Source organism: Populus alba, chromosome 3, assembly GCF_005239225.2.
Source record: "Populus alba chromosome 3, ASM523922v2, whole genome shotgun sequence".
NCBI classification, from domain to species: Eukaryota; Viridiplantae; Streptophyta; class Magnoliopsida; order Malpighiales; family Salicaceae; genus Populus; species Populus alba.
Window position 1 is genome coordinate 3,555,953 of NC_133286.1, and position 14,235 is coordinate 3,570,187.

Here is a 14,235-nt window from a genome sequence, read left to right on the forward strand (position 1 = left end):
TCGGGTTTACGGGCTCTCCAACACTACGGCCGACAACTTGCGGACAACACGTACTGCTTCAACTGTCAGGAGCTCCCAATCAGTATCGAGCTTCCAATCTAAGGAGTTCGTGGCCTTGCAGCAAAAGTGCGACCACCTATCAGAGGCGTACACACAACTCAAAGAACAATACAGAGCAGATTCTAAACAACAAAGAGCGGCTTATGAAGAGCTTCGTCAAATAGTAATGAACATGGCACAAGGTGGAACATGTGCACCCAATCTTTTATTTTTTGTTTTTGATGCTTAATATAAATTTTATTTGCATAATTGGTTTTTATTACCATTAATTTATATCATTTTATATTATGTATTCTAAATAATTATAAAAAAAATAAAAAAAAACAATTACAAAGGGATTTACTGACGGAATAAATCAGTCGGCATTAGACAGTAGCCGCGACCATCACCGACAAATTTCCAAACGGATAAATTCGGTCGGTGTTTTCATGACTCACCAACAGATTTACCGACGGAATTATTTCGTCGGTATTATAACTTACTGATGAATTGACAGACGATATATTATATCGATATTTCAACAATTCACCGACACAGTTACCGACGGAAAGTAACCGTCGGTGACTTGTGATATCACCGACAGAATAAAAATCCGTAGGTATTTTTGAAGCGGGAAACTTTTTTTTTTTTACGCGTAAATTCCATCTGTAAAACCGTCGGTAAATGGTTTTTTTTGTTTTTCCGATCAATATAGTGATGGAATGTGGAATCACCGACAAAAGGTAAGCCGACGGATGTATTCCGTCGGTAATGTAGTCGGTAAATAATTTACCGGCGTACTATCAATCACACACCAACAGAATATTTCCGTCGGTAAAACTGTGAATTCTTGTGGTGGTTTCTAATCGGAACAGGGGAGCAACGAGAAGCTTGGAGTGGTCACAGATTGTCTTTCTTTTGCTCATGAGGCTGCCTGTCGAAACGCTGAAGATTTGCCCGCAGCTTGTAGGAATCAAACCAAAGCTCCTTTTAAGAAAATTTAATGACCAAAAGGGAGAAAATCATAAAAATCTGCCTTGTGTTTAAAAGAAACACCTCCCTTCTGTTTCCTGAACATGTCAGGTCATATTTTTGGCTGCAAATCTTGTATCCCTAGCGATCCCTCCTCTTTTTTAATTCCTGTGTGCTATTGTTTTAGATCTATGTAATATGCTGAAAATATTTATTTTCAGCACACTGCTCATCTACTATTTGTTTAGTTTTCTTCTTGGGCATAATCAAGGGCATGTGAGTCATTACAATTTTGATCGGCTCCAATTCGATTGAATCAGAACCTAACAGACATCGGTGTGGTATAGAAATTAAGAACACATCACAGGGAATTTATAAAATGAAATTAATAAAAGAATCGGGAATCACCAAGCTTATATCCATGTACAATCTAGAACAAAATGGACTTTGGTTTCTTACATCAATTTTCTTCAGAGTTCACAGCTATGACAATAAGCTACCAAAGACGAACATGTTCTTGAAAAATTTGGTAAACAAACTTAAATCATCTGTAACATTTACAGACTCTTATGTAGATATCTTATTGGTTGGGATTTACAATTTACACTTTTTAATTTATAAAACCAGGAGCAAATCACATATAATACAGTTCGTCAAAGGTTTCCCTGTCAAAATGGAGTTCCTGGTGGGTTCTTGGACACATGCCAAGCACATTGCAAAGGCTTCAGAATTCACAAATCTCCTGATGGAATGACCGCTGGCTATCCCATGCTATAGCTGGCTATATGTGAGGCCTTAATTTGCCTAGGGCCATATGATCCACATAATAATTTCTATTTAAACTATTTTTATAAAAAGTAAAACAATCATTTGATTCTTTCTTTTAATTTGATATATGATAACTTAATTTATTTGATATGTAAGATTTAATGATTTGATGCTTTAAAGAGTACCTTTGATTTATTTTTAATGTATTGTTGAAGAATTTTTATATATTGTTTAGGCTTGATCCAACATAATTTTATTTTTTTTGTAAATTTTAAGCATAGATAAAAGATGCTTAAGAGTTTTTGAAAGAGCTTCCTTGCTAGGAATTTTAGTTTGTAGCAATCGTCTTTTATAGTTTGTAAATAAAATGACGAAATTTGAGAGAATTAGTTTTTCTAGAAATTTATAGGATATAATTAATAACTTGACTTTAATTTAAAAGGATTAATGGATATCATAAATTTTCAACTAATATATATATATAGGAACTGCATGGCCACAAAAAAAAAAAAAAAAAAAAAAAAGAGTAAGCATTTTCAATATTTTAGCTAACCGACTTGGATCATTGATGAATTGTTTATAAAAATTAATTTTTTTACGACCCTCCTTAATTTTTCAATTGAAATCTTGAAGGATAACACAAGAATTATATTATTATAAGGTAAAACTATAGAGAAAGTGAAGAACATATTAGAGCAAAAGACGATTTTCCAACCCACTAATCAATTCCTTCAAAGAGGAAGATTCTCTATTTCTTAAAAGGCTAATTTTGCACTATTTTTTTCTTGCGGAATGCATTCACACTACATTTAATATTTAGGAAAACTAAATCTATGATTTTTTTTATAAATTGATTTTATAGTTATTTTTTTATCATCCAATATATACCTTAAGTAAGCCTTACTTTTAATTATTTCGATAAATAAAACATTTATTTTTAATCTTATTATTAGTTTTTTTCTTGTTTTTTTATGATAATTGAGGAATATATAATTAATACCGAAAAAACACCCAAGTTTAAATGACCAGCCATTAAAATTAATCAATCGGTGGTTGCATTCTAACACACTATATTAAGATTTATTTTTTATACAAGTTGAAATCAAAGTATATATATATATATCATCAACCTTTTATTCATGTTTCTCAAGCTTGAGCAGAAATGGTCTAACGGACCCAACTCGTAGAAAAAACACTTGACAACAATGGTTTTACGTCAACCTTTTATTCATGTTTTTCCATGGAAGACTTTGACTTGGATCAACTTGTTGGTTAATTACTTTTATGCAATTTTGTTTTTTTACAATGTTAGTAAAATCACTTTAATTATTGTTTCAATCTTCCCGTGTGATTCATTGCTTGGTGATTCTAAAGTCGCCTATTTAAACTTTAGCACATTATACAACTAAATTTATTCTTTCACTCCGTATTTATTATATATTCAATTCGTTAATAATTAGAAATACAAAAGAGAAAAAAGACAACTATAAATATATTTATAACCAGAAAAGTTAGTGATTACTAAATTATCTTTGCTAGTTTTGTTATAAATTTAAAATAAATATCTTTTTACAATAGTTTTTAAGTAAAATTTTGTACTTTTAAAATAAAAATATATAAAAACATGTTTTTTATGTTCCCACTATTTTTGTATTTTATATCATGGTAATTAAATGTTGCCTGGTTAACATAACACTAAAATCATAAAAAAAAAAAAAATTAATTGTGGAATGGTATGGTAGTTGGATCTATTTTTATTTTTTTATGTGTGTGATTAAATTAATTATTTCGATAAATGACAAATGTATTCGGGGACAAATAAAAAAATAATCTTATTGCTAGAGAGGCATTGGAGCCTTTAATATTTTCCAAAGGCATGGAACACGATGCCAAGGGAATGTAAGATATTCTCAACATTTCGAAGAAAATTCTATATCATGGAAATTAATGCAGATGACAGTATATAGTCTTAGGGACAAAAAAGTATTTTAGACTTTTGATATTCACATAAACAAATTCCTATCCAACTTACTTGTTGATTGTGTTATAAAAAATAATTTTTTTTTTTTAAAAAAAGAAAAAGACTTATTTGTCATGACAATGACAAAAAGTATTTTAAAAATAATATCATTTGTGTTTTATTTTATCAACGATATTATTTGATTTTGTCATCGCCATCAAGATTAAGGCAAGATTTTCCCCATGTTATTTCCATAAAAAAAAAATAGTACGTCTTCTTTATCCGTCATCATCATGAAAGTAGAGTTAACCTTTGATTTATATTCTTAATAACTTTGGTTTCTTAAGAAAAATGTCAAATATAAAACATTTATTTGCATTTAAATTGAAACATTCACAAATTGATATAATAGTTATTAATATTTATTTTGAATATATATAAAATGAAAGATTTTAATAATTGATTAATATTGTTAAACCATATATGTTTTTATGGTTTTTTTTTATTTCATCTTTTAATATTAAATTTGTTTATCCCGATCTCATGATCCGGATCGAAGACCTGATGAGTTAACTCGAATTTTTTTTAATACTTATATTATGTTATTACTTCCTCCCCTCCTGTATATACTATCCTCTGTTTTTCTTTTATGCTAGCTATAGCCTCTAATTTTGGCTCCATTCTATAATAATACTCGACTATTATAAAAAAAGAAAAAGAAAAGCAGAAGCAGAAATAACTCGACAATTTCTCTAATGTGCAAAGGAGTGTTTGACGTGCTAAGGATATAGAGCCTTCCTTCTCTCCTTCTGATAAATCGTCTTGGAGAGCCTATGTTCTTGCCTTGATCAAGACTCCCATCTTATCTTAGTTATTCAACAAATATGAAGAAATTTTCCAAAATCATTTATTGACATAACATCTCACCCACCCCTCAGCCCTTTGTCAAGTCCTCCGTCCACTCTATAACATCTCATATACAGTTTCCTAAAGGTCTGAGGAATCGAACAAAGAGGGCGATGATTGGGCATCAGTCTTGAAACCACAATGATCCAATGGACGCGAGCCGCTAGTGGAGAATGATTCATGCATCTCTGGTTTTGTGTGTTTCTCATGCTCTTTTTCACTGTACAACAGAACTTTTGACTTTTCAGTTTTTCCTCTTACGCTCTTCATTAAATGGGAAAGAGGAAACAACACGGAAAGGTGTAAACTGACAAGAAATTCAATGCTCACACTTTGAATTTTAATTTGCATGTTTCGGGTCATTGACAGCTATGCATTAAAATTATTCTATAACTTTTGACTTTTCAGTTTTTCCTCTTGCGCTCTTCAATAAATGGGAAAGAGGAAACAACACGGAAAGGTGTAAACTGACAAGAAATTCAATGCTCACACTTTGAATTTTAATTTGCAAGTTTCAGGTCATTGACAGCTATGCATTAAAATTACAGAGTAAAATCTCATTTATCAAGATGGTCTTAATCACAGACATATCTAGAGAAGATACAGAGTTAAGGATATGTTTATAAAAATCAATTTTTTTACGACCCTCCTTTTCAATTGAAATCTTGAAGGATAACACAAGAAGTATATATCATATGAATGTCTACAATATTTTTATTTATTTATTTATTTTTTATAAATTGGATAATTAGTAACCAAAATATAATTAAATACAAATAGACTAAAAGCTGAACTGAACAATAAAATAAAGGCCGAACTGCACAAGATAATATTCAAATTTATATTATCAACGACAAACACACCATAAAAGCCGAAGTGTCAGTCTTTGGCACTACTAGGTTAATTCCGTTGGATCATGTTTAATTGTCAAGAAGCCAACTAGCGGACAAAAGTGATGTTTACAGTTATGGAGAAGGCAATTTCCTTTAAGTGCCTTTAAGTGCTAAACAATAATAAAAAAAAATATTCAAATCCAAGAATATTCCAAAAAAAAAAAAATATATTCAAATCTCCAAACATGGAACCTGCACAAGATATGCAGATAAAGTCAAGGAAATTAATTAAATGGCCAAAGAGTAGTATTAATAGGACCTCTATGGTTGCCCAAAGGCACATAACAAACAACAATATTCTACGAAGGAGTTCATAGAATTATCTAAGATGATGATGAAAAGAGTGGGGGCTTGGATCGATGTTGCTAGCATTGTTGACTTTGGTTGGCGAATGGTATGGTCGTTGTTATGGATGTTTGGAGGAAGAGAGGATTGGTCTCTTGGAGATCAAAGCTTTGCTCGACCCATATGCCGGTGGCATTTCCTTGAGAGATTGGGTGGACAACAATAGTAATTGTTGTGAGTGGGATGGGATCGAGTGTGATAACACTACAAGGCGAGTGATCCAACTCTCTCTTTTCAATGCAAGGTATGAGAGCTTGGGCAATTGGGTTCTCAACGCATCTTTGTTTCAGCCTTTCAAAGAATTGCAAAGTCTTGAATTGCGATGGACTAGATTGGTTGGTTGCTTGGAGAATGAAGGTTAGTTCAATGTTTCTCTTCCAGGCTTAATTATAATCATAAAATAAATGAAGGTCAGTTGGTGTTTAATGTCAATTATCTTGCTTTGATGATTCTCTTTCCAGGCTTCGAAGTCCTATCATCAAAACTAAGGGAACTTGACCTAAGTGATAACCCATTTAATAACGAAAAAAGCATTTTGTCATGTTTCAACGGTAACCTTTCCACTCTCAAGTCTTTGGATCTATCACGCAATGGGTTGACAGCTGGATCAGGTAGCTTCTATTGTAACCTTTTAATTATTTAGCTTCGAAACTTTTTCTTTTCTCCTCCTCATATCATTTTTTTCTATGCGTTTAATTATTTCCTTCCAATATGCTCTTGAGGAACATCATGCAGGTCTCAAAGTCTTGTCATCAAGGTTGAAAAAGCTGGAGAATCTTCATCTAAATGAGAATCAATACAACGATAGCATTTTTCCATCTCTAATTGGATTTTCATCCCTCAAGTCTTTGGATCTATCGTACAATCAGCTGACAGGATTAGGTATAATACACAGTTTCTACCTAAATGCTTCACATGACATTCTCTTAATTATATTGTTTCTTTATCAACAAAAATGAGGACAACTTTATATCTACGTAAAGAGGCACTTGGAATGAGGTCCAAGAGGCATATATTTTAATCTTATTTTGGCCCTTTTATGCCGAAAGTGTTGTAATATTTAGATTAAATTAGCAATCATAAGTTCACTTCAAAACTCTCTTATAAATATATATTTTATATATGTTTTTTCTGTCTTGAGATGCTTGGAATGGGTTTTGAATAACATAATAAGAAGCTCTCTCCTAGAATATTATAATTAAGAAAATTATAATTATTAAAACTTGGATCTTAACATCAATTAAAAAAAAAAACTATCTAATACAAATCACTCGTGTTTTATCAATAAAGAGAACAACATAAAACCCACATATTTGATATTTAGATAGAGGAATTAAGTTACGATTATTATTCTTGTTTTAATTACCGATGAGGTATTAATTATAATTTTCTTTATCATAACTTTGCTTCCATCTTTTTTATGTATAATTTGAGAATCATATATCAATTGAACAACAACATCTCATCAATTCTAATTATATATATTTAGTTTCTATATATTATGCATATCGTGAGCTCATAATTATGACTTACTCTTCGAAACAACTCTTTACAGGTTTTGAGATCATATCATCACATTTGGGGAAACTGGAGAACCTAGATCTGAGCTATAATATATTCATCAACAACATTTTCTCACATCTGCGTGGATTTTCTTCTCTCAAGTCTTTAAATTTTTCAGGCAATATGTTGCTAGGATCGACGACTGTCAATGGTAAAGTTGTGAAATCTCTGGATTTTTCAGGCAATTTGTTGTTTATATCCAAAAATCATCTCACTACAAAAGTATCAGTTCTTTATCATAGGTTTAAGAACTCGATCAAGATAACACTTAATTTCACTACTTACTTGATTGTCTGTTTTCAATTCTACACATCATAGGTTTAAGGACGCTGGAACTCCTGCAGTCATTGCCAACATCCCTGAAGACCCTTTCTCTCAAGGATACTAATTTAAGTCAAGGTTAATCGTAGTTTAGTTTCTTAAAATCATAATTAATAATATTGAATGGAATAGTCATTCTGTACCATCACTATTTTCATCATATCTTTCTTCTTCTTCTTCTTCTTCTTCTTCTTCTTTTCACAGGGACTTTCTTCAATTCTAGCACCCTTGAAGAATTGCATCTAGATAATACTTCTCTCCCAATAAACTTTCTCCAGAACACTGTAGCATTGCCTGCTCTTAAAGTTTTATCTGTTGGTGAATGTGACCTCCATGGCACCCTACCCGCTCAAGGTAAATTAACAACTCTCCATCTGCCTATAATTACATCATCAATAAAAGATAATTCTTTCAACACCATTTTGACTGTTTCGAGATAAATTGTACAGGTTGGTGTGAATTGAAGAATCTGAAGCAGTTAGATCTCTCCGGAAATAATTTTGGAGGTTCACTCCCAGATTGTTTGGGGAACTTGTCATCTCTACAACAATTAGATGTTTCTAATAACCAGTTTACTGGAAATATTGGATTTGATCCTCTTACCAACCTTATATCCCTTCAATTCCTCTCACTATCAAATAACCTCTTTGAAGTTCCCATTTCAATGAAGCCATTTATGAACCACTCAAGCCTCAAGTTCTTCTCTAGTGAGAACAACAGACTAGTAACGGAACCTGCTGCCTTTGATAATTTAATTCCAAAGTTCCAACTAATCTTTTTCCGCTTGTCAAGTAGTCCAACATCGGAAGCACTCAATGTAGATATTCCCAACTTCCTCCATTACCAATACGACTTAAGAACCCTTGATCTCTCCCACAACAACATCACCGGAATGTTTCCATCGTGGTTGCTTAAGAACAATACACAATTGGAGCAACTATATCTAAGTGACAACTACTTTGTTGGTACTTTACAGTTGCAAGATCACCCATATTCGAATATGACCGAACTAGATATTTCTAACAACAACATGAACGGTCAAATTCCAAAAGCTATTTGTTTGATCTTTCCAAATCTCAGGATCCTACGGATGGCTAAGAATGGATTCACAGGTTCTATTCCTTCTTGTTTAGGAAATATTAGCTCTCTTTTATATTTAGATTTATCCAACAATCAATTGTCTGTAGTAAAAATAGAACAACTAACAACAATAGTGGTTCTTGAGCTGTCAAACAACAATTTGGGTGGGCAATTACCGACCTCGGTGTTCAATTCTTCTGGCCTGACTTTTCTCTACCTAAGCCGTAACAACTTTTGGGGTCAGATATCAGATTTTCCATTACATGGGTGGAAAGTGTGGACTGTATTGGATTTGAGTAACAATCAATTTTCAGGCATGCTTCCAAGGAGCTTCGTTAATTTTACGCATCTTGGAGTAATTGATTTGTCCAAAAACCATTTTAAGGGTTCGATCCCAAGAGACTTTTGTAAGTTTGACCAGCTTGAATATTTGGACCTTTCTGGGAACAACTTGTCTGGAGATATGCCATCTTGTTTCAATCCACCACAAATAACCCATATTCATCTATCCAAAAATAAATTGAGCGGTCCATTAAAATATGGATTTTATAACAGCTCTTCCCTGGTTACGATGGATCTTCGAGATAACAGCTTCACCAGCTCCATTCCAAATTGGATTGGCAATCTTTCATCATTGAGTGTTCTTCTTCTGAGGGATAATCACTTTGATGGTGAGCTCCCTGTTCAGTTATGCTTGTTAGAACAATTAAACATTTTGGATGTTTCACAAAACCAGCTCTCGGGTCCACTACCCTCATGTTTGGGCAATCTTACTTTCAAGGAAAGTTCCCAAAAAGCAATAGTGAAACCCAGGTTTTATTTTGGATCAATGTCCATGAACAAAGCTTATTATGAAACAATGGGTCCACCGCTAATGGATAGTATGTACAGCTTAATCAAGTTTTTATCCATTAACTTTACAGAAGAAGTCACAGAATTTACAACTAAAAATATGTATTATAGGTACAAGGGGAAAGTTCTCAGCTACATGTCTGGTCTTGATCTCTCCAATAACAGCTTCATAGGAGCAATCCCACCAGAATTTGGAAACTTAAGTAAGATACAGGCATTAAACTTATCACACAACAATCTCACTGGATCTATCCCTGCAACATTCTCAATCCTAAAGCATATTGAGAGTTTGGATCTTTCTTACAATAACTTGAATGGTGTCATCCCTCCACAACTTACTGAAGTTACCACACTGGAAGTTTTTAGTGTGGCGCACAATAACTTATCAGGCAGGACACCCGAGAGAAAATATCAGTTTGGGACCTTCGATGAAAATTGTTACGAAGGAAATCCTTTCTTGTGTGGACCTCCATTGCAAAAAAATTGTAGTGAGGAAGCAGTGTCGTCCCAGCCAGTGCCTAATGATGAACAAGGAGATGATGGTTTCATAGACATGGAGTTTTTCTACATCAGTTTCGGTGTATGTTACACAGTTGTGGTGATGACAATTGCAGCAGTTCTCTACATCAATCCATATTGGCGACGCAGGTGGTTGTACTTCATCGAAGACTGCATAGATACTTGCTACTATTTTGTGGTGGCTAGTTTTCGCAAGTTCTCCAACTTCAGAAGGTGAATTTGTAACGAGGGAGACGTTTGTTCCTAGTTTGTGATGATTGTTTGTCTAGTTATTGGTAATTTGTAGTGTACTGTCTCTAAGCTCAGCCTTTCTATTTGATTAGTTATTTGGGCTAAATTTATAAGCTGGACTTCTCATTCCTGAATCATTAGGAAGGAAACTGATTTGGATTGGTCATTGACTCGAGTGTGTTTACTCTTTCAACTCTCAAGACTTGTCTGAAAATAAATTGCCAAAACCACTACTAAAGTATAAACAAAATATTCTATGCCTTTGTTTGAAAGGCTACCCCACCTCAGTTATTCAATCAAAGCATTGAAATCGGAGCAAGAAGATCCACCTTCTTCAACAGCCTTCCTGGCCGTTTCTCCTAGCTTCTTTGCTCTGCTCCTCATTTCCTCTGTTTCTTCACCCATCATAATTTGAGTGATTGCCTTCTCTGCTCCATGCACTCTAAGCCATTCCTCAACTCCAGTTTTTAAAACTTCAGTCACCAACTTTTCATTATAGAATTGCTCAGCAAATATTGGTCTCCTAAGCAAAAAAAAAAAATTGTCCTTATCAACAACCATTCTTATTCCCGTTTTAATACTCTCCTAAGCACAAAAAAAAATTGTCCTTATCAAACATGCAGCTATGACTTGAGACATTCAGAATTTCAACCTCATTTTCTATCAAATTCAACAATACTGGATATGGTCATGATTCAATGGAATAAGTCCCACTTATTTTCTTGAGACCTTTTTCCATTGAAATCTTGCAAGACTGTGGCATACATGAACTCCATCTAATAAACAGTAAATCACATAAATTACCTTCTGATAGATCTCCTCTTGCCAATTTGCATGTCCAGTCTGTGCTGTAGAATCTAGGGATGCTACAAAAATTTCAATGCGGACAACAAAATATTAGAATTCATGTATTTTTGTGTGTTTTCCATGTACAAGGGGTATTTCTGTAATTTTAACACTTGCTGACAATTTTGAAATATTGCAAGGCTCAGTTTTATTTTTCATTCACTATTTAATTATTCCCAAAGTATAGCGAGCTTCATTAGGTTTTTTCCTATTCTAGATAGGACTATTAGTATTTTCCTATATAGGAATACAAGTCCTTTTTGTATTAGGAACTTCATCTAAATGTTATGTGATCATATAAATGCAGAATGAGAGGGTGAACAAATGCGCTGGAGGGTATGATGTGGTAACAAATGCGTGTGTGATTACTAATGCCACAAGTGGCAGCAGGGGCACATAAAGCTACCTAAAAAGAGCATTGCTGACTTGAACCATTATGAGAGGTGAACAGTTGGTGCACCGCACTGTAGGGCATCGTGTGGTTACAAATGCATGTGTGATTATAATAGTTCCAATAGCAGTGGCATTTCTAATGCCACAAGGGGAAGCAGTGGCACATAAAGCTACCAAAAAGAGCATTACCTGGCATTTTTCTCTGAGAATTGGCAAACATAGTGGAGGGAATCCCTTGTCCCATTGAATTCCCCACTGAGTTCTATGAAACACCAGGGATTCTCTGCATGTTAGGATTCTGGACAACAGTGTTGGGGATAGTCTGGGTTACACCAGAGACAGGAGGCAGTGCCGCTTGTAAACCAGCATAACTTTGAACTCCATTAGATGCCATGCAATTCTGCATGTTCTGTGATACCAACTGCTGACGTGCTTGAGACTGATCAGTGGACAATAGGATAGGGAGAAACAGCCCTTGATTTTGAACTTCAGGAGGCATACTATGGGATGCTGTTCAAGATAAAAGGCAAAAGGGAAAAACATGTCACAGAAAAAAGAAGGCACTGAACAAGGAAGACAAATGAAACATCAGCAGTCCACACATAAAGTTATGAGCGAAAGAATTGGGATGGATTTGATTCAACCTGATAATTTTCGGGGATGGGGGAAGAAGAGGCGGCTGAAAACAAAAATAATATGACAATTTTCAGGTGTGGCGAAAGAAAAGGAGGCAGAAAACAAAAACAATCTGTAATATTCTTGCATAACATTCATCAATTACTCAACTTTTTGATTAAAGCATGCCATACACATAGCAATATGTTGCAATAAAATGCAAAAGAGTTTGATAACAATGCGACAAACAAAACAAAAGGTAAGATGTTTAGAAATTCAATGCTCGGTAGCATTATTATATATGAAAAAAGGATCAAATACTTTCTCTCGGAAGAAAAGCAAGAAAGTGACGTCTTACCTCCTAAAAAGGAAAATCTTTAAAATCTACCATCTCAATCATAAAATATAAAATACCATGCATCACAGTCCTTGTTGCTTAACAAGTTAAGGATGAAACACTTCACATGCATTATAGAATTAGCATCGTGGAGGTGATCATGAGATTTTTCCAACAAGGCGATATATACATAGCAATATGCAGCAATAAAATGTAAAGGAGTTTGATAACAATGTTAGAAGAAAAACAAAAGGTAAGATGTTTAGAAAATTCAATGCTCGGCTGCATTATAACCTGCTGGATCCATGGGGGCAGTGGGCATGGCGTTTTGAGACCTGATCTCCATTGAAAGCATCTCCAGAGATATTTTACGCAGATATTAATAACAAAACATTAGATCTCAGAGCAATCCATGTTACAAGAGGAGGAAAATGGATATATGCTCTATCATTTCATCTTTTGTGAGGATATACTTCTGTTTCCTCTCTTTTTATTTAATTATTTATGTATTGATTTGCTATTTTCTTTTTGCACACTTCCCTTGTACTTGAACTTGTTCACTCTAAATAAAACACTTGTCAAGAGAATTAACAAAAAAGATGCGAACTCCCAATAAGCCTTGCATACAGAGTGAACGGTGAGGAAGTGTAAGCACACTACACACACATTTGTACATGCATAAATGCATGTGTATATTCATGTCAAGAGAATATCATAATTATTGAACCTCGCATTAGGCAAATACCTGATTGGTGGCGGTAGTATAAAATCTTTTCCTCAAAACGTATGGCAAATTTCTTGAGTTCTTGTAATCCCTCCTGACCAGAAAACAAAAGATGCCTCTTTATTGTCTCCATTCTGGACATGCAAATCATTACGTTTCATTTTTAATGACCAGGCAAGTATAGAGAAGTTAGCAGCAGCGAGCAAGAACCCTGAATTCATAAACCACACCAATATCAGAAATGTGTGGAATCTTTAGCAAAAAGTAAAAAACAAATTATGAGATAAGCAAGAGTTGGTCAAGTATTATAAGACATCAAAATAAATAGACATCCTTTCCCTGTATTATTCCAGAGGTACAGATTATAGGAGTTTACTTGGCCACCCTTCTGTCTAAAAATTCTAGCTACGAGCTTCATATATTAGTGACTTAGTTGCAAAGCAGGGGAGTCTGTGAAAACATTACAATAGCATTTGCTCTGAGTAACTTCTACGCATGTGCTGTAATTGACAAAGAAAAGAAGAGAAATCCTTTCAATATGAAAATGCAACGAGTTAACCTTTGTCTCACACTGCAATATATTACTCTACAGTATTCATTGACCAATGCAAGTGCCAGCAGTAGCTGTCTATATGATTTTGGATGTAGAGAGGTCAACAAAACATTCAACTTTATGCTGAGAAACTAGGAAAACCATGCACCATTGTGGCTAATTGATTTTTGTCTGCTGCTTTTCAACTTTAAGATCACTATCATTTCAACCCTGTAGAAGTATAGAAGGCCCAAATCCAACACCATTCATTTAAGTTCAGTTGCAACTCGAGTTTTAAATTGAAACACGTATGCTCATAGCAATAGATTAACCTTGAAA

At 33.9% G+C, this 14,235-nt stretch overlaps 2 protein-coding genes and 1 pseudogene across 3 annotated transcripts in view; 1 reads left to right on the forward strand and 2 right to left on the reverse strand.

Annotated features, from left to right (window-relative positions):
- LOC118036290 (mediator of RNA polymerase II transcription subunit 15a-like) overlaps positions 1-14,235 on the reverse strand; it is a 40,576-nt gene that overhangs the window by 25,358 nt on the left and 983 nt on the right. The gene's annotated exons all lie outside the window — the stretch shown is intronic.
- LOC118036287 (cuscuta receptor 1) lies at positions 5,818-10,435 on the forward strand. Its single transcript, XM_035041967.2, has 7 exons — positions 5,818-6,240; positions 6,345-6,494; positions 6,619-6,765; positions 7,439-7,597; positions 7,765-7,845; positions 7,972-8,121; positions 8,217-10,435. The coding sequence occupies exons 1-7, from the start codon at positions 5,898-5,900 to the stop codon at positions 10,433-10,435; spliced, it is 3,249 nt and encodes a 1,082-aa protein (XP_034897858.1). The 5' UTR covers positions 5,818-5,897.
- On the reverse strand, positions 10,587-13,019 carry LOC118036292 (mediator of RNA polymerase II transcription subunit 15a-like; annotated as a pseudogene).

Coding starts and splice junctions, on each gene's coding strand:
- LOC118036287 (XM_035041967.2), top strand. CDS start 5,898: ATGTTGCTAGCATTGTTGACTTTGGTTGGCGAATGGTATGGTCGTTGT. Junction 6,766..7,438: donor CAATCAGCTGACAGGATTAG/GTATAATACACA, acceptor AACTCTTTACAG/GTTTTGAGATCATATCATCA. Junction 8,122..8,216: donor TGGCACCCTACCCGCTCAAG/GTAAATTAACAA, acceptor TAAATTGTACAG/GTTGGTGTGAATTGAAGAAT.